This window comes from Oncorhynchus nerka, linkage group LG9b (genome assembly GCF_034236695.1).
Source record: "Oncorhynchus nerka isolate Pitt River linkage group LG9b, Oner_Uvic_2.0, whole genome shotgun sequence".
Lineage (NCBI taxonomy): Eukaryota > Metazoa > Chordata > Actinopteri > Salmoniformes > Salmonidae > Oncorhynchus > Oncorhynchus nerka.
The window spans coordinates 50773857-50797443 of NC_088424.1; the positions used below are offsets into that span (position 1 = coordinate 50773857).

Consider the following 23587-nt stretch of genomic DNA (forward strand, 5'->3'; position numbering starts at 1 on the left):
GCGTTGAAACGTACATCTTCTCTCAGCCGCGTGACAAAATGTGTAGAATTGAAGGAAATAAGCGTTGAAACGTACATCTTCTCTCAGCCGCGTGACAAAATGTGTAGAATTGAAGGAAATAAGCGTTGAAACGTACATCTTCTCTCAGCCGCGTGACAAAATGTGTAGAATTTTAGGAAATTGTGTTTAAAACAGCAATACATCTCTGCGGCCCAAAGGGTCTCCCGATTAAATATATATATTTTTTTCTATAATTTAACGATCACAATATAGTTTAAATGTTCACACCTCGTGTCTCAACTCATCTTTGCCCCTCCCGCTTGTCTGGTTGGGTGTCAACATTTTAAGTTTATTCACCAGACTGGCGTCAATGCCAAGCCTTGTTTGTCTGAGTCAATGTGGTCTCATCCATGTTTCTAACTGTGTCCCTCCCTCCCCCAGGTCAAGCGGCCCCTCAGGCGGGAGCAGCGCCAGGTGGTCAGCCAGCCGGTCAGCCAGCCGGTCAGCCGGACTACAGTGCTGCCTGGGCAGAGTACTACCGTCAGCAGGCTGCTTACTACGGACAGGGCAGCCCACAGGCCATGGGGGCCCAGCCGCAAGCACCTCAGGTACATCCCCAGTAAGACTTGTACCGTCCTACCCCCGGTTCCCGCTGTCTCCTCGCACCACCCTTGTTCGACTTCTCCACTATCTTTTTTTGTTTCCTGTATTGTCTGTCTTGTCTTTAAAAAAAAAAAAAAATGGCCGCTGTGACTGTAGCCCTCATTTCAACTCCCTTGCTGTTTTTTTTTTTTTTTTTATAAACCCCTGTCTCTAGCTCGTCTGTTTTTTTGTCGTTAACCCCGTTCCTTCCTCGAGGTGTTCTAGGGAGGGAAGCAGAGGAGTCGGTGTGGCCCGCGAGAAGAAACTAAAGCTAGTTACTCTTCCCTCTCTTTTAAAAAAAACCCAAAACATTTTAAAACAGGGTCAATATGATGTATGAAGACGCTGCGTCCGTGGGTTCTGCTGTTAACATGGTCTGTGTTTTTATGTATTTCTTCTGCACAGGGCCAGTAATGTGAAGTGGACATAAAGTAAATGCGACATTGTGGAAACAAAAACCCCTTTGTTAAATGTGTTGGATGGTGCAGATGCCTTGAAGATCTTAATTTCCCCCTTTGGTTGGTTTTGTTTTCCAAGTGTTTCACAAGAATGTGATGGCAGCAGTCTACCCGGAGACACAAAACCCTTCATCCTTTTTTTGTTTTTTTCTACTTTTTTTTTTTCCCCTCCTTGTAAAATGAACGGTTTTGGGTTTTTAGTGAGGTAATTATATGTTCATTCCAGCTCCATGTATCTTCATGCTATGTGGTTCAAGAGCTCCTGTTATTTAGCTAGTTCACCGTGGAAAATCATCTCCGTTTTTAAGTAATATGCCTGTTGTGTTTTGCAATAAAACTAAGTGAAACCTCCTGTGTTGGTAAGTTGGGTTGGTAATAGCTATTACAATATGGACTTCAAATCGTGTACTTTTTTGTTTTTGTTTTACAATGTTCAGTTTCTCTCCAACTCTACACAGCTCCTGGTACCTTAGTACAATGTTTTTAGATGTGTCCTTTGCTCTGCCTTTTTGGCTGGGGGGGGGGGGGGTCCAGTTTCGGTGTTCCCCAAGGTTCTGTTTTAGGACCACTAATTGAATAGAATAATTTACCTGTCTTTACTCTTGGTTATATTCGTCTTTGTTTTTCCCCTACCTCTCCGCCTGTATTGTAGGTCTAGACCGATGTTTCTTATACCATAATGTAGTATTAGTGGCATAATGTTATGATACATCTGGACTCATGCATTACCCGAAGTGTTTGGTTGTTTTGGCATCTCTGTCAAACAACTGATCGAATCTTGTCTGTTGTGTTGACTGGCTGTGAAATGGTACCCTATTTCCTGTTTAGTGCACAAGGCTCCCTTAAAAGTAGTGCTCTATATAGGGAATAGGGTGTCGCCATTGGAGACATCCTGAAACAGACTTTGTTGAGGTAACGTTAGTGTGCTGCATTGTTTTCATATTAAGAGTAACTTCCTCCTTCACAGCCAAGCTTAGTCAAGCGGTAAGCAAAGCAAGTGTGTGTATATATATATATATATATATATGGAGAGAAAAATAATTAAATCCGAAATGTTCCTCAGAAAATGTGACTCACTGTCGAAATGTTGCTTTAGTTTATTATAGGTATGTTTTTGCTGTTCCCTGTGTCTCTTCCAGGACAGGTAAACTGACGTTCTGTTCTGCTGTATTGCATTGCATTCAAACGTTTGTTTCTCACCCCCCCCCCCTCCCTAAAATGTATACATTTCCTGGCCTTTTGATACTATAAAAGAACGTGACATGCAAAAGTCGTATTTTTATTTTTGCTCTGCCCATGCATTGTTCTGTTAGTTTACCCAACGGAAGGAACGTAGGTTGTCTGTAGGGCCGAGGGGTGGTCTGAGCTGGTCTGAGCGGTACCATCAGCCAACAGGGTTGACCTCTGACCTCCTACTCTGTAAGTACAATACTGTGACTATATATAACAAACCCAGTTATTTTCTGGCTGTCAATGTATTTCTTTGACTGATGATTACAAAACTTATTGTTTCTGTCAAATTGCATATTATTTTTTTCCTTAAAAAAAAAAAAAAATACTGGGTAAGTATCAAAAGTTATGATAAAGTACAGTATCTTGGAATTGTCATTTAGAAATTATAACCGTTTAACCATTTGGACATAGATTACATTGAATATGGCATTGTAGTTCAATCTAGGCTCTGTTTTTTTTTAGGTAGGAAAGTGTCCTGTCATAATACCAGTCGGAATGTTCTGTTGGAACTCTGAACTGAAGGTTCTGTTTCCTTGCGATGCAGAATGCTTTTGCGCAGTGGTTCATTTAAGAATGTCAGGAATCGTTAACGTGCTTCATTTTTAGATAACAACAATCCGTTTTTTCCCAAGTGCCATTGCCTAGCCAGAGTAGAGATGTAATTATGAATTTATTTCATCAATATTTGAAAAAGAAAATGCCATTTGATAAGTCTCAAGAATTTAGTTACTATTAGAGATGCATATTTTGTTCACTGCAGTAATGGTGTGATTCAGTCTGAAATGTTCTAGCTTTCCCCCCCCCCCCATAGTAGCATTTTGAAGTTGTTTCTATGCTGTTTATCGATGTCTCCAGCATGTTGGGTTGTCATTCAGTAGAATGTTCTAAAAGTGCTTCTGATTTCTAAGTGATACAGTTATTCCATGGACGTTTCCCATTCTATTGCTTTTGAGTACTGTTCTGAAACACAACCTATAAGGCTGTTTTGAACTGAAATGAGTGGCAAACGGTGCAAATATCATATGTGTGATCTTTGCAGTATCACTGTCATCCCAGACCTCGATCCCCTTAGGTTCTGCTGCGGTCACACAGGTAAGCGACCCTAAGGAAAACAGCTGTGTTCTGACCTATCATATACAGGATATATATTTACACCCAGATGGGGATCCGTTTTATACTCACTTGAATTTGCCTGATTTTATATTTCTGCTTATCTGTGCTGTGTAGTAACACCAGCTGTGCTCCTGATATTAATGAGTCATGTCCAGGTAGGATTCGTAGTGATATCAAACAGCTGTTTTTTGTTTGTTCATAGAGTATATTGATGATAGTGCTGTGATTTGATGGTGATGAATGATTTGCATGGTTTCAACATGAGTCGTATGGTTTGTTAAGGAGCGGCAACGTTTTTTCTCCCTCTTAGGCCAATTGCAATGTGGTTTGATGGCTTTTCCCACCTGACTTATCGTAGTACAATTTTGCAACAAAAAAAAAGTTCTCTCTCTCTCTCTCTCTCTCTACATGCTGTTTTACGTTCTCGTTTTCTGAGGTCATTTTGTTATTGATATAAACTATCATGAGGCATATTATAACCCATAACTTGGTAAGTCTCTGCAGTGTGATCTTTGATGCATAGAGCTCGAGCCCTGTACTTTAACATTACTATAAAACTGCAAACAGGCAACTCGGTCTGTCATAAAGCCCTATGTGCATATATATATATATGCGTACGTATTAGTAAGTCTACAAACGTTTATGAAAGTACACCTGCATATGATGCTCTCAATGCTGTTCAACTGACTCATTGGTGTTGACTGAAAGCTGTGAACTTGAATATGCATTCTATCTTGCCGCTGCCACGACGCTTGTAATGGTGTTCTCATAAAACCCTGCTGCCTGCCTCCCTCCACCTCTCACTCAGATGCTGTTGGAAGCCAGCGTAGGTTCTAGATTCAGGAACAGGAACCTGTAAGTTTGTCCCTACCGTAAAGGAGACTGCTCTGAGAGGCATCCTTTGAGGCTGATGATCAAGGTGTAGGTGACCATTCGAGAGCGAGCTCCAGATAAGGTAAACAAAAGCAATGAAATACAGAATTGTGTGATTTGCTCAAGTTTACCATGCTGTTTGCTAGTTAAGGGCTGTATTTTTAGTCCAGGTTTCCCCCTCGTTATATAAATTGAAAAAGGTAACCTGTCGTAGAATTATTGCAAGTTGTCTTAACTGAACTGATGTCTAGTGTTTCTCCACATGTTTTCATGATGATTCTATTGAATGCCTTCCTTTGCCTGCTCACCCGTTGGGTTGTGTCCCAAATAGAACCCTATTCCATACAGTGCCCTGTAGGCTCTGGTCTAAAGTAGTGTACTAGAAATGCCATGGGGTTCCATTTGGGATGTAGCCACTGTCATAACTAGGCCTTGTTGCATAGTTGAAGTCACCAATGCTTGTCATCAGGATTCTGAAGTGTCCCCCATTTTAGGTTGCAAATGCTCCTAGATATTTTGTTGTGCGACCTGACGGGTTTTATTTTGGGTGCACCAGTGTGAGTGACCAGGTAAATAATCGCCCAGATAATACTGGTCATTAAAAAAAAAAAAAAATGGACCTCTTTATTTAACTAGGCAAGTAAGTTCATTAAGAACAAAAATATATATATTTACAATGACGGTCTAACCCAATGGGAGTCGCATAGGGCGCCGCATTAATCACGGCAGGTTGTGGTACAGCCTGGAAACGAACCAGGGTCTGTAGTGACGAGATGCAGTGCCTTAGGCCGCTGCGCCCCTCGGAAGCTCTAAACTGGCCAGTTGTTTCAGAGTGCCCTGGAGAAAGCAAGCTCAGATTCATACCATCTAAAGCCTACATCAGTGATTTCTATTTCTTGCCAATTTCTGACGACCTAACGGCATGGCTGTCGGCTGCTTTGTGTAGCCAGGTAGATGCCCAAATAGTAATTTCTAAATTTCCCAATAACTTTACACATTAAATGTTAACTGCAACGTAGGCCTAACTGGCATCGTTATATAATGTCAGGGTCTTCTGTTTTGCGAACTCTGCTATAGCATACAGTACAGTAGACACCGCCAGCCAAAACCCTTTTCAGGTGCGCAATTTTAAATTATTAAGGCAAACTATACATATTTTCTTCCCCAGACTACTTAAGTGGGCTCCTGATCTAGTGTAAGCATCGCTGTGGACTTAGAATATCCTATTTATGTTTGTGATTGAGTGAACCTTATCAAATAAAAAGGGGGGAGATCCCACACAAGAGGTAAAGATTTTGGTGTCATGGCAAATGTATTGGCTAGTAAAAAATAAAAACATAAGAGGTGTACATTTTTTTTTTTTTGGGTGGATAACTTTTTTAGGCCCTGTTCATAAACCAGGTCGTGGGTCGTTCCAAAGCTGCTCACTGGCGTTTTAAAAAATTTTTTATTTTGTATTTTTGTTTAGTCATGTTACCTCAACCTAGCTAGCTAACAACCTGGTTACTTTACCAGTATATCAAACATCTGGGGGCACAGAGGGAGAGGGAAGGGTTAGCTTCTTCAGGAGATCATTGAATGAATGAGTGACTTGCATGTCTCATCACGAACTTGATGCTCTTAAAGAGACAGTGTAGAATTGAAATAATCTCAATAGGTAGTGCTTTGACACAATGTCGAAACCTAGTATATAATTTCAATGGAAGGTTTTAAAATCAACATTTTCTTTCTTACAGGGTTTAATATTAGTTTCTAGAGCTCAACAATGTGCTTCAAAAGTAGCTTAAATGAATTTAAAGCCCATTATGCTTCCTCAAACAAAAAAATACAAAATATCCTGGTGTGCCTAGATCATATTAAGTTAGGAGCACCAGTGCTACCACTGTTAATTTAGACCTCGGCTAGAGAGAGTTAGATGAGATGTAACCAGGAACTGCTGCTTTTGTGTTTTTCAACCATTATGGCAGGAAATTGTAGTTGGCTATTCTAGTTTTCACTTCATTCATGAGAACCCACATACCTCTGCTAGTGATTTTGCGATTCACGTTTTTTTTTCGCCATAAATTAGTGTAATCTGTGTGTTAGATGCTCTATCATCTCTGAGCAAAGTGTTTCAAGGAGTTTGGGGGCTAGGTGTCGTCTAGAAGACTAAATCAGAAGGGAGAAATATGGAGCATGCCTTAGAGGTAAACCAATTGAAACATGTTTCTTGTGATGCCTTAATATTATCAAATGTACCTTTTTTTGGTTTTGTTTCCTGTCTTTATGAAATCACTGTTCTGCATATTTGTTGCCCTGTCCAGTAATAAAGTTGTAACATTTAGCCATCGTGTCTGTTCCTTGTTTGAAGTTACCGCTACTAAACACTTATATTCCTGGTTTGTCTAGGAACAATTCCCAAATGAACACACCTGTGTTCATTTTTTTACCACTGACAATAATTGTTTACGCTGCATGAAGCTCTCTGTACAGGATGGTGCCTGCTTTCCTGGGTGCTGCACGCATGGGGGGGGGGGGTTCACTTACAATAACACACTGAACAGGAAGCTGTTTGTTCTCAAATGTTGTGCACACATTAGTTTACATCCCCGTTTAGTGAGCATTTCTCCTTCGCCAAGATAATCCAGCCACCTGACAGGTGTGGCATATCAAGAAGCTGATTAAACAGCATGACCATTACACAGCTGCACCTTGTGCTGGGGACAATAAAAGGGTGTTCTAAAATGTGCCGTTTTTGCCAGACAACACGATGCCACAGATGTGTCAAGTTGAGGGAGCGTGCAATTGCCATGCTGACTGCAAGGAATGTCCACCGGAGCTGTTGCCATAGAATTTAATGTTAATTTCTCTACCATAAGGCTTCTCAAGTCATTTTAGAGAATGTGGGTGGGGTGCTCAATAGTATTTCTGTAATGAAGGCCTTTTTTGTGTGTGTGTGTGGGGGGGATATTGATTGGCTTCCCAGTGGGTGGGCCTGTGCCCTCCCGGCCCCACCCATGGCTTCACTCTGGCGCTGTCATGTGTAATCCATAAATTAGGGCTAAATTAATGTATTTAAATTGACTTAACTTTGAACTGTAACTTAGTAAAATATTTGAATGTAGCTTTTTTTCTTCCTTTTGGTCGTTGGAGTAAATATGTTTTTGTCGCATTGCTTTACTTTATCTTGGCCAGGTCGCAGTTATAAATGAAAACTTGTTCTCAACTGGCCTACCTGGTTAAATAAATAAAAATAGAATCGTAACCGATTTGGACCTGACACGCTGACCACACCGCTCTCTTTGCTAAATAAATGTACACGTTATTCAATCGTTGCACCAACACTGCTCGCGCGTGTCAACGAGGGTCTGCGTAGCAAGCCTCTAAAATAGAACTTGGATCTATTTGTGACGCTTGGTCAGTGGTGGAAAAAGTACCCAATTGTCATACTTAAGAACAAGTAAAGATGCCTTAATAGAAAATGACTCCTGTATGTGTTAGTCACCCAGGAAAATAGTACTGGAGAAAGTCTATAAAAGTATTTGGTTCTAAATATACTTAAGTATCGAAAGTAGGTGTAAATCATTTCAAATATATTATATTAAGAAAAGCAGACCACACTATTTTATTTACGGATAGCCAAGGGCACACTCGGACAATAATTTAAAAATTTGTTTAAGTCTGCCAGTTCAGAGGCGGTAGGGATGTTCTCTTGATAAGTGTGTGCATTGGACCATTGTCCTGTCCTGCTAAGCATTGAAGCTGTATCAACTACTTCTGGGTGCCAGGGAAAATTTAGGGAGTAAAAAGTATGTTACTGTCTTTAGGAATGTAGTGAAGTAACAGTTGGCCAAATCATAAATAGTAAAGTACATACTTTAACCTACTACGTTAGGTCGTTTTTGGGGATATCTTTACTTAAGTACTTTACACCACTGTGCTCCTATCTCATCTCTGGTTGTTAGGAGCATAGTGGTGTAAAGCACTCATCTCCTCTGGTTGTTAGGAGCATAGTGGTGTAAAGCACTCATCTCCTCTGGTTGTTAGGAGCATAGTGGTGTAAAGCACTCATCTCCTCTGGTTGTTAGGAGCATAGTGGTGTAAAGCACTCATCTCCTCTGGTTGTTAGGAGCATAGTGGTGTAAAGCACTCATCTCCTCTGGTTGTTAGGGGCATAGTGGTGTAAAGCACTCATCTCCTCTGGTTGTTAGGAGCATAGTGGTGTAAAGCACTCATCTCCTCTGGTTGTTAGGAGCATAGTGGTGTAAAGCACTCATCTCCCCTGGTTGTTAGGAGCATAGTGGTGTAAAGCACTCATCTCCTCTGGTTGTTAGGGGCATAGTGGTGTAAAGCACTCATCTCCTCTGGTTGTTAGGAGCATATACCCACGTGGATGATTGAAAGATGACCGGAGGTCCACAATTCAGTTGGAGGTGCTAATGCACCTTGAAGTTGGTTGCCATATTAATTCCAAAGAAGTCTGAACGAGTAGAGATTACTAGAAACTAACTCTGTTTACTCTGACAATTATTCCACAGATTAAGGACCTTGTGCATCAAATAACAACCCAATGATTATACCCCAGGACAAATTAGCTAGCAACAGCAAGCTCGTTAAATTGCCATAAAAGTTTAACCCTTTTCGGCCTGTCTGGAAATGGTTTATATAGTTGGTTCAGAGTTCAGTTTTGTTATTTCAACCTGTGTCCTGATCGGGTCTGGTGTGGGTGGACAAAATCAACATCTGTGTTTATTTTATTAAGTTGAAAGCCAGAAGCAGCACGCCATCGATGGGAGCAGGTGGTTGCCTAGGTGACAGGAGAAAAGCGTGCTGTTGCTGGAGCAGACCAACCCGCTTCGAGAATAGCTTCATGGAATTTGGGAAGGTGAAACGCGTCCAAAGTGAAGTACCTCCGTAGTTAATTTCCAATATTTTGTCCTGATAGCATTGCCTGACGAAATGCTCTGCTCATTTGTATTAGACGCGTTAATGCACGTCCACCCTTAAGTAGCTTCCTCTATCCATCGTACCATTATAAACTCACAACTGGGGAAAATTGCTTTCTATCACACTCAACAAGTCAGATTTTTTTCACATCCGAACTATTTGAGTCGCTAGTGTGTGTGTGTGTGTCCCCCTGCTTACTACAAAGACGATTGAAAACCTGAATTTACTGAAAAGACCTTGTCCTTTAATGGTACAGAACATTACTTGAGCCACAGGGTTCGCTTAAAGTATTTGAATTTGACATTTGATAAAATAATTTGTTTAATGATGAAATAATTCCACTCTGAAACCATAATTGATTAGAATCATAAAACTATAATCTGTGTGTAGTTGTAGTCAGAATTAGAACAAGGACCTTTTGTTCCTTTTTAGTACGTAAGTGGGAAACAAATGATGAGGTGCTATCGACAGACGAGTTGTACTACTGTGTTCCTTACAGGACATTCTGTCTCCACCCGTGGAGGGGAGAAACTGTTAGGCTTGCAGAAAATTATGAAACATGTTGCAGATTAAAATGCATCTGTATAGTGGAAAAACACTATGAGCAAGGCGTAGTTTAAGATTTGAACTTGTATGTGTGTGCCGAAGAAAATACTGAGAACATTTAAACAGTGTTTGACTCGACCTGGCTAGAACTCTGAGAAACTCATGATAGGACGGGGGGAGTACTTCTCAAGGTTTCTCTAATCTCGAGGGAATGGAACTGTCGGCTGGGTAGTGATACACTGTGGTGAGAACTATGGAGAAGGATAAAACTCACCTACTGTTTGCGTGAAGTTATGTGGGTAAGGAGCCAGTATAAAATGGATGTTTTGGTACAATGGACGAGAATGTTCTCGTGAATAAACGCTTAGATTTTTGTAAACTGGGACTCTTGTCTGTTTCATTCAACTAGAATCTTACAAACTCTGGGTTGCAGACTGAGTAGATTAATTGAAGTTTATGTACTCTGCAGGAGATCCTTCCCTCCACGGAACATTCCTCAAAGACTTTAACATTGTATTTTTGGACTTGTCCAGGTTTGACTTTTAGCCAATGTTAAACAGATTGTGGAACACCCTTTCTGTGTTTGGAAGGTCTACCTACATGTCTTGAAACCACTCATTCTTACAAACCGATACAAATGCAACTACTGACATTCACTTGTCTATTTATTAAGTGTCCCATTATTCTTCCTGGGGCCTATTAGCATTCTTCAATCCAGTCTTTGATATACAGTTTATCAACCATTAGGAATACCTTCGTAATATTGAGTTGAACCCCCTTTTGCCCTCAGAACAACCTCAATTCGTCAGGGTATGGACTCTACAAGTTGTCAAAAGCGTTCAACAGGAATGCTGGCCCAGGTTGACTTTAATGCTTCCCACAGTTCTTAAGTTGGCTCGAGTGTGGGAAAACCCAGCAGAGTTGCAGTTCTTGATATACTCAAACTGGTGCGTCTGGCACCTACTACTATACCCTGTTCAAAGACACCTTACAACTTTTTGTCTTGTTAATTTATCTTCTGAATGGCACACACAATCCATGTCTCAATTGTCTCAAGGTTTATAAATACTTTAAAAAATACTTTAAAAAAATTAATAATACCACTTTTTCTCACCACTTTCGTGATATCAAATTAGTAGTTAGTTTTGTCCCATCGTTGCAACTCCTGTACGGACTCAGGAGAGGTGACCGTCGAGAGCTGTGCGTCCTCCTTAACCCAACCAAGCCACACTGCTTCTTGACACAATGCCCCCTTAACCCGGACGCCAGCCGCACCAATGTGTCAGAGGAAACACCGTACACCTGGCTACCGTGTCAGTGTGCACTGCGCCCGGCCCGCCACAGGAGTTGCTAGAGTGCGATGGGACAAGAACATCCTTGGCAGCCAAACCTACTGGGATGTCTGATATACATAAATAAAACATTCACCCTGGACATAATACCGTATTTTTAGAAACTTTTTAATCATAACCTCTGTGTTGTCTTGCTTTAAGTCTGCATGTTTAAGTTACCATAGTACACATGTGAAGATCAACATGCAAAGAAAAGGCTACTGTTTTATAACATTTTACACTCTATTGTATTTAGCCATCTGGTTATTGACATCCTCAGGGAATGGTCTGCTGATTGTTGACAAGTGTGACAGGTTTGATGTGTTGCTCGAGTTATTTAGCCTAGCAGACTCACCTGGGGACAGAGGGATGGACATGTTTGTTTTAATTCAAGTCTGTGAAACTTTTAGAGGGAGAGCGAATGAGTTCTGAAGTACAGTAAATCCAACCAGTGGCACTTAATTTTATGCTATATGGGACTGCACTAGTGAAGGCCTTGATTATATACTATATGGGACTGCACTAGTGAAGGCCTTGATTATATACTATATGGGACTGCACTAGTGAAGGCCTTGATTATATACTATATGGGACTGCACTAGTGAAGGCCTTGATTATATACTATATGGGACTGCACTAGTGAAGGCCTTGATTATATGCTATATCAGACTGCACTAGTGAAGGCCTTGATTATATGCTATATCAGACTGCACTAGTGAAGGCCTTGAATATATGAGACTGCACTAGTGAAGGCGTTGATTATATGCTATATGAGACTGCACTAGTGAAGGCGTTGATTATATGAGACTGCACTAGTGAAGGCGTTGATTATATGCTATATGGGAAGGCACTAGAGAAGGCCTTGAATATATGAGACTGCACTAGTGAAGACCTTGATTATATGCTATATGGGAAGGCACTAGAGAAGGCCTTGATTATATGCTATGTAAGAAGTGTTAGTAATTAGATATGTAGAAGGGTGAGCCGGTCAAGGATCGATTCAGACAAAGTGGTAAATTGTATGACAAGCGACAGTTTATTCAGAGTGAAGATATCTAGTACAGTGTAATTACGACAAAGTGGTCTCCGTTATTCAGAGTGCTCGCACAGAACAGCAGGAAAAGAGGCCGTTAACAATCAGCACAGCCCTAATATATGGCACAGAAAGTAGGTTGATTCTAGAAGATCGGATCTTTGGATTGGTTCAGGCTGGGTGTAGTCTGTAGTCTTCCGCCATTGGCTCAGTTGTCTGTCCGTCATCGTGGAATCCTCTTCGGGCACACAATGTTCGGCTAGAGAGGAGATTATGTGTGTGCGCTAGTTTGGCAGTAAGTGTGTAATGTGGGAGCTATCCTGTAGGGGACCCCACAGGCTTTACTGTGAGTTGTAGCCATGTATTAGCAATAGGTTGGTCACCTGCATAAGAAATAGCATTTCTCTACAAAAGGCACTATTGAAGGCCTAAGTTTTTTTTAGGTGCTTGACAGCAAAGCCACTACACAAGGTTATCGTTTTATTAGGCCTATGTGGTCTAAAACGGAAGGAAAATACAATCACAAGAATCCACTTTTACAGACAATATCCCAACACAGACCACACATTGGGCAAACAAAACAACGTAAACAATATAAACTGGAATTACATGGATCCCTTACTGGACTTTTTGTTGATGATTTTGTAAAAAATTGAACGGGAAGAGACGATCACTGGTAAACATGGTTACAGACCCAACAACACTACTGGCGGTCTGCCAACCGTTCCCATAACAACAGGACGCAACACGTGACTGAAGAGAGACGAGACGACAACCAATGCGTTAGTTACAGAATCAGCGCGCGCTCTGGAAAGAGCGGGAGAGTGGAAAGGCAGTTTGTCAGTTACAGCAGCGCGTTCCCCCTGAACGGTAACGGTTGAGGTAACGTTAGGTGAGACGCCTGACTACCGGAGACGTAATTTATGAGCTGTAACCGAAAAACAACTGGCATTTTGGAAAGTTTGAGGTGAGGGAGAAAGTGGTGGAACAAGTGTTGTTAGCATTATTAAGTATATTGCTAGTTGGATCGAATTATCCATTAACAGTAGCCAACTTAACTGATCGAATAATCGAGTTTATGGTGTGAAAATGATCTGGCTAATAAAGTCAGACAGCCAACGTCAGCTAGGTAACGGTACAACATCATATGAGCTAACGTTTGTAACCTAACCAATTTGCTATAGTATTAACTAGTATAAGACTCCTTGCCCCTCAAGTTATAACACGTTAGTTGCTTACTGGACCCTGGCAATATGTGTGAAACGTTAACCAGCTAACGAACTAATGTTTTCCCTCTACAGTATGTGGTTAATTTTCACAATGAGAGAATTAGGTGAAAATGAGACGTTGTTAAACAACTGGATTCAGGGATCAAGTGTAGCTGGAGTTGGGCCTGGCTTTAGCTGGATGCCACTATAGAGGTGAAAGAAATACCAGACCACACGTTGCCCAAACATAACAACGTAAACAATATAAACTGGAATTACATGTATCCATCACACTTTCTATTTCTCTTTCAATACAGTGGATAAAAAGGGGTATTTCAGGTACTCTCTGCCTGAAAGAGATCAATTATGTCAACAAAGGGTATCATGCTCTGTTGGCACATTGTAGAACAGATGTCCACAGGCAGAAAGTGTACAATGTAATAATGTGTAGCCAGAATATATTGCTTTTGTTTGAGTGAGTGGGATTATTCAATTTTTTACACAGTGAATGTTATTTTTGCACACATGTAGCCTTGTGCACTTGATCAATGTCTACTATAGTGGCCACAATAATAGAGCAAACAGAATGCCTGTTTGTTTCATTATATTTCTACTTTAAGATGTTTTTTCCCAAGTGCAATATTTAGATGTGTGTGTGGTCACAATCGTTTCATTATAAAGGCTGTCATGTCTAATGCGGAAGACACATTTCAGTTGAATTCTTATTTACAATGACTGCCTACCCTGGCCAAACCCTAACATTGCTGGGCCAATTGTGCACCGCCCTATGAGACTCCCAATCATGGCCAGTTGTGATAAAGCCTGGAATCGAACCAGGGTCTGTAGTGACACCTCTAGCACTTAGATGCAGTGCCTTAGACCACTGTGCCACTCGGGAGGCCAAATCAATGACGTTAAAATGCCTATTTACTCTGTTCCATCTGACTGCGCAAGCCCGTCTCCTCAGTCAATTTTATAAACTCAATCTCCACTATAAAAGCATCTAGACATTCTCTCACATTTCTTTTAGACTAACATTTAAGATTCAACAGCAAATATCTGTATAAACCCTGCTGTCTCTTGACATTTGCAACATTATTTGAATATTCAAATTCAAATCTCCAGCTGTCCCATAGCAATGAACATGTCGGGATGAGACAGACAGGCAGCCAAAAACATGAATCAGCATAATTTTTATGGATAGAAACATCAAAGGAAAAATGAAACAAAAGTGCAGCTAGTTTGTAGTCTTTCCAGCTTCAGTTTGAAGTGATTGTGTTAGCTGTGTTGTTGGCTAGCTCCTCTGAACAACAGTGTCCTGATGAGGACATATTCTATGCCTGGTGAAACAGCACATCATTAGCTCATTGTTATGGATGTATCCAAATAAATGGCACTAGAAAACAGCTTAATGCAAATGCTACTTTTCTATTATATTTTTTGCGTTCAGGGAGAGTTGGGTAAAAATCAGTTTTAATGAAGGGAGGGCCATTTTAATTTCAGATCCAATTTTCTCCAGGTATCCCTCAAATAACATACAGTCCCCTAAGACTGAATTTAATTAGGGAGCTACCTCTTTCTTCAGCCTTGCAGACAAGCACAGCGATTGCCTAATAATCATATAGCGTAGGCTAAACGATATGGACCTACACCTAAATGGTAGGCCTACAATGTTTTATATGCATTTTTAGAATCATGTTTGTCACATGCGTTATTTAACTCAATGATGATTACATATTTGTTACGTTCCCCAGTTTATGTGTTGTAGTTTGTGTATTTGCATGTGTTTATTTCAGGAAATGGCTTCCTGAAATCCCTCAAGCAGCTGATTGGTCGACTCCATGGCGAATTGGAGAACTGACCCGCCCCCTCGTCAAGACGCAGCTGTCTCCAGTTACACATTCATTCTGAAGCTATATAAAAGCCAGTGTTCTGTTCAGGAGAGTCATTACTGGGAGGTCATTGCAGAGAGGTTGATGTGAGGGAGATCATTGCTGATGGCTGTGGATAATTTACCATGTTAGTTGTTGGTAGCAGTTGGTATGTTCTGTGAGTTTGTTGCTCAGATAGAGCTTATTTGATGCCCTTTGTTTCTTAGTTTGTTAGAGAAATTATTTGTTCTCCTGTTTCATTTGTTCCCAGGGGGGAAGGCACCTAGGGAGTGCTTAGGCAAGAGGTCCGCGGGCATACATATACCCGTAGTATATTCATTGTCTAGGCACAATAGGTAAGACCTGGGCGGACCACCCCCTTTATTTTGGTTAGGGCACCAGGTGGTGCTAAATTAGGTTAGTATTGGTTAGGCAGGTAAGATAGGAGAGGGGGGGGGTTTGAGATTTACTTTCTTTGCTTTGGTTCCATCCAGCCCCTTTTCCCCATATTACCGTGTAAAGGAATAAAGTCCTTGTAAACGGTACCACATTCTGCCTGTTGTCATCCTTACTCACGCCTACAGTCCATACCTCTTTCACTTCACGGAGAGTTGAGTTGTAGCAGGGTGTTGCGTTCCCTCTTCATAGAGGCGTGCGTAACAATATTGCACTCTCATCAGCCAACAGAGTATTGCAGTTATTTTAAAATAAGTGTTTAACAAGTCCAAATACATTTCACGAGGTGCTTGTTGGGAGTCCCTCTTGCAAACCGACATAGGCTACAAGCACTGCTACATAAATAACCATTGCTGCTATAGTGTTGGCCAGGGGTATTCAACTCTTACCCTACAAGGTCCGGAACCTGTTGGGTTTCTGTTCTATCAGTCCCTGATTAGACGGGAACAATAAATGCAGTGGAACTGGCTTGGAGGGCCAGAGTTCAGTCGAGGTCTAGGCTATATTACGTAGACGAGGTCCAGAGTTGAGTCAGGTCTAGGCTATATTACGTAGACTAGGTCCAGAGTTGAGTCAGAGGTCTAGGCTATATTACGTAGACGAGGTCCAGAGTTGAGTCTGAGGGGTATATAGTACGTGTAAGCCTACACTCACATGTAAAACATTTTACGGCCTCCCGGGTGGTGCAGTGGTCTGGGTTCGAGTCCAGGCTCTGTTGCAGCCGGCCGCAACCGGGAGGTCCATGGGGCGGCGCACAATTGGCCCAGGGTCGTCCGGGTTAGGGAGGGTTTGGCCGGCAGGGATGTCCTTGTCTCATCGCATATTAGCGACTCCTGTGGCGGGCCAGGCGTAGTGCATGCTGACCAGGTCGCCAGGTGTACTCTGTTTCCTCTGACACATTGATGCGGGTGGCTTCCGGGTTGGATGGGCATTGTGTCAAGCAGCAGTGCGGCTTGGTTGTGTTTCGGAGGACGCACTTCTCTCGACCTTCACCTCTCCCGAGTCCGTATGGGAGTTGCAGCCATGAGACAAGACTGTAACTACTACCAATTAGATATCACGAAATTGGGTAAAAAAAAAAAAGATTTTACATGCATTATTAGAATAATCCGTTTCGGGGCTATGGACCAGCAGTGAACAGTTTTCCAAAAGCTTGATGCGAAGGATGGCTCAAACCTATGGTTAATGAGCACTGTCATTTGAGTCAACAGCTTTATGTGTTACCAGGAAAGCAAGTGGTGACAGTACATGACAGCCGACTTGTTTGTAACAACCTACTATAAGCTCTATGTTGTATACGCCTCCATATTTTCTCTGTAAAAGCACATGGATGTCTGTGAAACGGAAAAGCAAACCTGGGATTTTGTCATCTGCGAAAACGTAACGTTAATATCGTATCAATTATGTGATGACCATGCAATACTGCCACTATACACTTGACAGACCAAGTGAATGGGAACAAAAGCTAACGTTGAATTTGGCATTATCCATCTGGATCGCGTGTCCTCTCCATGTCTTCTCCACACAGATGAACAGATGTCGGTCAATTACGACAATTAACACATTTTGGCTAATCGCTCAGCATTACCAGTAATCTATATGCAAACATCTGGTTGGATAGACAGGGAAATCAAACAATTTAACTTAACTCCTCTTGCCTCTACACCATATGTGACTGGGTGAATAACTTTATTTTGAGTTAATGTGGACCTAATGACTCAGACTTGAGCCAGGACTCAAGAACGGAGACTCAGACTCAGACTTCACTCGCCGGGGACTCCTAGGGGTTTCGGGACTCGAAACAGTCATCTGGAGGTTTAGTGACTCCACTAGTGAACTCATTATCTGGAGGTTTAGTGACTCGGGTGAAACGGTCATTATCTGGAGGACTCCACTACATCACTGGGTGAAACAGTCATCTGGAGGTTTAGTGACTCCACTACATCACTGGGAACTCATTATCTGGAGGTTTAGTGACTCCACATCACTGGGTGAACCGGTCATTATCGGTCATTATCTGGAGGTTTAGGGTGACTCCTGGACTCCACATCACTGGGTCAAACGGTCATTATCTGGAGGTTTAGTGACTCCACTACATCACTGGGTGAACCGGTCATTATCTGGAGGTTTAGTGACTCCACTACATCACTGGGTGAACCGGTCATTATCTGGAGGTTTAGTGACTCCACTACATCACTGGGTGAACACTGGTCATTATCTGGAGTGAATCACGGTCATTATCTGGAGGTTTAGTGACTCCACTACATCACTGGGTGAAACATTATCTGGTTTATTATCTCCTGTACTACTTCTGGACTTCAATATGCTGCAGCATCTAGAATGTTGATAGCAATGGAAATGACGTGACTGCGGTGCAACCCCAGACTTGTCTCTCACACTCATTCTGCAACCCCAGACTTGTCTCTCACACTCATTCTGCAACCCCATACTTGTCTCTCACTCTCATTCTGCAACCCCATCTCTCACACTCATTCTGCAACCCCAGACTTGTCTCTCACACTCATTCTGACAAACATTATTCAAATGTTTAAAAAAATGTGACTAAGACTAAACTAAATAAAGAGTGCCAAAATTAACATTGGCTGAAGGTATGTATAGACTATACCGGAATTAGGAACCTAGGGCTCATATTTCCTACATTACAGGGTGTTCACCAGTAAAATGATTCATTCTAGATTTATACAAACTTCCATCCAATAGAGATTTGCGTCAGGAAAACAATAGCCCAAACCCCATGTATGGTTCAAAAGTTAAGATTTACTCAGAATTTAGCATGTTCAGAGTAAATGGAATGATGTAACAGGCATGATCAACGGCAGAACAGCGCTAACTTTGAACGTCAACTGACGAGCAAACTAGTTGCCGCAGGTTCGTGAGTGAAAACATGGGCCTTTTCTAAATTAAATACGCGGAATACCAAACAGAAATTATCCCCCATTTCAATACCTCCCCCCTCCGATAACCTGTTCCTGATGTCTTTCCCTTAAATCGCCATAGAAACTAGCAATGGTCACAGCAAATTAACATTCTACTTTAAATCAACACCGGCAAGTACATGAAGGTTATATTGTAGATAAATCACACAATGAATCATTAAATAGTTAAAATGATAGGGCAAAGAAACCTACATTGACATTTCATTTCGTAGCATCCTCTTGACTTGCCCCATTATCAACATACTAGAGCAGTAAAACCCTATACTTTATATTAGACTAATGAAATGACCATATAAAACCTTTGTGTCATGGTTCTTTCCCTAGACGTCTAGAGGACAGTTGCATACCATGACCTCTAAATATCTAGATGCCAGTCAAATAAATACCTAAATGAAACCGCAGTGTTTAGCTTCTAAAACAGCTCAGACTGATGTCTAGGTTTGCAAAATTCTGGGAACTTCCCCAAAATTTTTCCTGCAATTCCAGTTGGAGGATTCCCAGATTTCATGCTTATTTTCTCCCGATTCCAGGAATCTTCTAACCAAACATGTCTGGGAATTTTGGAAAGCTTACTGGAATTTTGCAACCCTCATAGTCCATAGTCCCATTAAAATACTGTCTGCATTTACAATGAAAACTCATTCTGTCAAAAACATCACTCATTCCAAAGGGTTACTTTAAGCATGATTTCGTATGGGGAAACATCCACATTATAACATGCACAGACACCATGATCATTGTCTGTGGAGAGAAGAAGCGACAGAAAGGTATGAAAATGTTCCAGTCAGTCACCATTATATGGGGCCTTCATAAAGACATCTCTGTCAATCTGGGTTGTGACACTAGCTCAGTCTCTGCCCAATCAACCCCCTTATCCATTCTCCATAAGTGGCTAGCAGTTACTTTGGGACTGGGTGTCTCTTGCCCAATCCCAAATCAACCCCCCCCCCCCCAATGCACTTTTGGAGACCCATTTAATCTTCTCAGATCTAGGGGTAGATCTGGCTTCCCACTGCCTCTTCCAGGGCGGAGGGGTGGAGTTGGGGGCTGGCTGTTGTGGTGAGGGGGGTGGCAGTGATGCAGCTGTTGATGTGCTGCAGGGAGTGGGAGTCGGCCCCCAGGTAGGCCAACAGCAGCTCAGACCGGCGATGGAGGAGGTGGAGCATGTCCTCAGCGAGAGTTTCCACACTGCAGTAACGAACCTTCTCCAGGTCAAAGACATCCTTCAGGAAGAACAGCACCTGATCCTGGAGGAAGACAGAAACCATCCCGAAGAGTCTCGTTATCTAAGACACTGGACAAGCCTAGTCCTGGATCATTTAGCATGTTTTTAGTCCAGTCCAGGCAACCGGTACATTGAGTAGGGGATATTATTATATATTTTTTTCACCTTTATTTAACCAGGTAGGCAAGTTGAGAACAAGTTCTCATTTACAATTGTGACCTGGCCAAGATAAAGCAAAGCAGTTCGACAGATACAACGACACAGAGTTACACATGGAGTAAAACAAACATACAGTCAATAATACAGTATAAACAAGTCTATATACAATGTGAGCAAATGAGGTGAGAAGGGAAGTAAAGGCAAAAAAGGCCATGGTGGCAAAGTAAATACAATATAGCAAGTAAAACACTGGAATGGTAGTTTTGCAATGGAAGAATGTGCAAAGTAGAAATAATATGGAAACATGAGAACATCCTTAAAGAACAGATCGATTGATATAGAGTAGTGTTACAATGGCTAAGTCTCCCTTGACTTCAGCTGGACAACCTGATAAAAAGGTTAACATTACTCTACCTTGAAGAAGCAGCAGAAGTCGTGCAGGGAAGTCTTGGGCCCTAAGAAGCCCCAGGCCAGGACAGGACTGACCTGCTCACACACAGAGTAGAAGTGGGCTATGAACCCATCATGCACCTAGAGAGGAGGAGGAGGAGGATGAGAGGTTGAATACAGGCTAACCAGAAAACTACAACAACAAAAAATTCCAGCAAACAAAACATTTCTGTACCCTCATGTGTTGTCTCTTCTGCTTCAGCACCGACCAACAGCTAGACGCCACCGCCTGGCAACACAAAACGCAACGCATTACAATGCTGCAACAAATTCTCCCATCACACCGTTGCCTATTCTAGACAGCCTTTTCATGGTCCTTTAAGCCAGACAACGTGAGCCCTGTTCTCTGGACAGTAGTTATCTACATGGGGAGACGAAGTGTCTCCGACTCACGGTCTCTTTGAAGGACGAGTTGAGCCAACGATTGTTGACAACGTTCTGGATGGAGATGGGAGGATTCTCCAGGTCCTCAAACGAGTCCATCAGGATGAAGTCCAACACGATGTCATAGAAGTTCAGGTGTTTCACCTGGTCAGGAGGAATAACATGCAGTCAGATCAGTGTGAAATCAGGATGAAGTCCAACAGAATGTTCAGGTGTTTTACCTTTAGCAGGGGAAACATTTAAAACCCTTTCAGATCAGTGTGAATGAGTGAGTGACTCACCCCTCTCGTGGCCAGCTCCACCTCGGTGTTCACCCAGTGTTCCGGGTGCTCCAGAAAAACAATCATCTCCTCAAACACTTCTTCAAACCTCTTCGGGCTCTGTCAAACAATTACACAAATCCGTTAAGAGTAGACAAACACTATCAACCAATCAAAAACATCTGTCAGACAGGAGCACCCAATCAGCTGATCAATCCAGTGTGACTATCCTATCACACAAACAGTCAGGAACAACTAACGGTAGAAGTGCATAGTTTCAGCATGAATAGTTTCTCTAAAACAACATAATAAATATAATTACCATCTTACCTTGTGCGCTTTTACAATTATGGAAGACAGTATCTTCTTTCCGGTTTCGGCCAGAAACGTCCTCGTTGCCCTCTCACACAGAATCAGCTAGAGATGAAATGGACCAATCACTAGTTCAGATGACAGTACTACGGTTTATCATGATGTATTCTTTAAGAGTATAGAGGCACATACTTGACAGGCCTGCCGCACACAGTGCAACTTGGCCAGGAAGTCGGTGTCCCCAAGACACTCCAGCAGCTCAGTCCTAAAAAATGAGGCATTATAAAATCAGACATACTAGGAGTCAACACTTAAATGGTAAAAGTCAACTTCATATCTTCTCCAGCACTACCAACATGTGTGAAAATGGAGCATTTCTATGTTTTGTAGTAAAAAACATAGAGGAAGACAAGGTGTTACCAATGACATCGTTGTGCACCATGTGATTATGAGGCATTGTCTACTAATTAGTAATGTCATTGGTAACACTTGTCTTTCTTTCTCTATTCTTTTACTACAAAACATAGAATCGTGTCATTTTCACAGATGTTGGGGGTGGTGATGGAAATGATGAATATAAAGTTGAAAAATGTCCCTTTAAACAGGAGACAAAATATTATTAGGAGAGTCATTCTACGAAAATGGTGCCTTTCCTTCCCCGGCCTTATTCACCAGGAAAAACAGTTAAGTGTGAGATGACACAAATTGTTTGTTTTAATTGAAGTGTTTTATTATTCATAAAACATATGTAAGAGTGTTAAATTGAAAAACATTTATTATATTGTAGAGCACGGTCTGTACCACAAAATTGGCTTAGTGACATATTTACATGCCATAATACAAAAGGAAAGTTATATCGTTATTTAGTGGACTACTTAAAACTAAAATAGCAAATGAATATTACAAATCATTTACAAGTATTAGTTGTCCCTCAATTTCATGTCACTGGTGTTAAAATGTATGAAAACCATCACGTTGAGAAAAAAAAATGCAACATCATCGCCAAATTCTTCCTGGGTCAAAGGTTCATTGGAGACGGGAATGTTTTGTAAAGCACATGGTTGAGTGTGCACTCTTCATACGTTAACAATTGGATTATTAACTTGGTAATTTCATGCGTCACTGGTGTTCTACAGTTTATGGCAAAAGGGGAAGGATTATTATTATTATTATTATTTTAACGAAAGAGTTAAAGATCTGAAGTACTACTGCATACAAAATGTTCCCATCAGTGGGGTTAGGAAAACAGTTTTAGTTTATGTTCAATGTTAGTGTTTCTAATGTCCTAGTGGACATGTTTGTATGACATTTTAGTCAATAGGCTTGATCTTTTGGTCTTACTCTGACCAATAACCCTCATTTTAAGAGTTCATATTAAAATCAACCCATCTCATTATTTGTAATTAAAAATATGACTAATAAATGTAAAACATTTGTTTGAAAATAATCGTATCTTTGTCATGGGTCACTGGTAAAAAATAAAATAATTTTAAAAAAGTAACACCAGTGACAAAAAGGAGCATTTTTTAAATGTAATGTAGTAAAAATATAAAAATTTGTTACCTGTCATTTATGTTCATTTGTTTAAAAACATTTTTTAATTTTTTTTACCCCTTCATGGTATCCAATTGGTAGTTACAGTCTTGTCTCATCGCTGCAACTCCTGTACGGAATCAGGAGAGGTGACCGTCGAGAGCTGTGCGTCCTCCTTAACCCAACCAAGCCACACTGCTTCTTGACACAATGCCCGCTTAACCAGGAGGCCAGACACACTAATGTGTCAGAGGAAACACCGTACACCTGGCTACCGTGTCCTGCCCGCCACAGGAGTCGCTAGAGCGCGATGGGACAAGGACATTCCTGCCGGCTAAACCCTCCCCTAACCCGGACAACGCTGGGTCAATTGTGCACTGCCCCATGGGTCTCCCGCTCCTGGCCGGCTGCGACAGAGCCTGGACTCTAACCAGGATGTTAGGCACTGTGATTCAGTGCCTTAGACCACTGCGCCACTCGGGAGGCCCATTAGTCCATTGACAGTTCAATTGTTTGTTTCTTGTCAGCAGTTTAGTCAAGATATGTAACTTTTAAAAATATAGAAATCATCCCCTTATAATTATGCAGGATCATACGGGGATGATTTCTGTATTTTG

The 23587-nt window shown here is 41.5% G+C and overlaps 2 protein-coding genes across 8 annotated transcripts in view; one reads left to right on the forward strand and one right to left on the reverse strand.

Moving 5' to 3' along the window:
• fubp1 (far upstream element (FUSE) binding protein 1) overlaps nucleotides 1–6642 on the forward strand; it is a 28577-nt gene extending 21935 nt beyond the window's left edge. For 3 of the 5 annotated variants that reach the window (XM_029649231.2, XM_029649233.2, XM_029649234.2), the window contains 2 exons: nucleotides 442–608; nucleotides 1048–6642. In XM_029649231.2, coding sequence (XP_029505091.2) covers nucleotides 442–608; nucleotides 1048–1056 — 176 coding nt within the window. In that variant the 3' untranslated portion in view covers nucleotides 1057–6642. The other 2 variants (XM_065013824.1, XM_065013825.1) reach the window with 1 other exon arrangement.
• Nucleotides 6643–18448: 11806 nt separating this feature from the next.
• miga1 (mitoguardin 1) overlaps nucleotides 18449–23587 on the reverse strand; it is a 39870-nt gene continuing 34731 nt past the window's right edge. For all 3 annotated transcript variants that reach the window (XM_065013828.1, XM_065013826.1, XM_065013827.1), the window contains 7 exons: nucleotides 21630–21702; nucleotides 21456–21542; nucleotides 21147–21245; nucleotides 20875–21009; nucleotides 20657–20710; nucleotides 20446–20562; nucleotides 18449–19894 (listed from right to left, as the gene is read on the reverse strand). In XM_065013828.1, coding sequence (XP_064869900.1) covers nucleotides 19637–19894; nucleotides 20446–20562; nucleotides 20657–20710; nucleotides 20875–21009; nucleotides 21147–21245; nucleotides 21456–21542; nucleotides 21630–21702 — 823 coding nt within the window. In that variant the 3' untranslated portion in view covers nucleotides 18449–19636. The remainder of the gene's footprint in view (nucleotides 19895–20445; nucleotides 20563–20656; nucleotides 20711–20874; nucleotides 21010–21146; nucleotides 21246–21455; nucleotides 21543–21629; nucleotides 21703–23587) is intronic.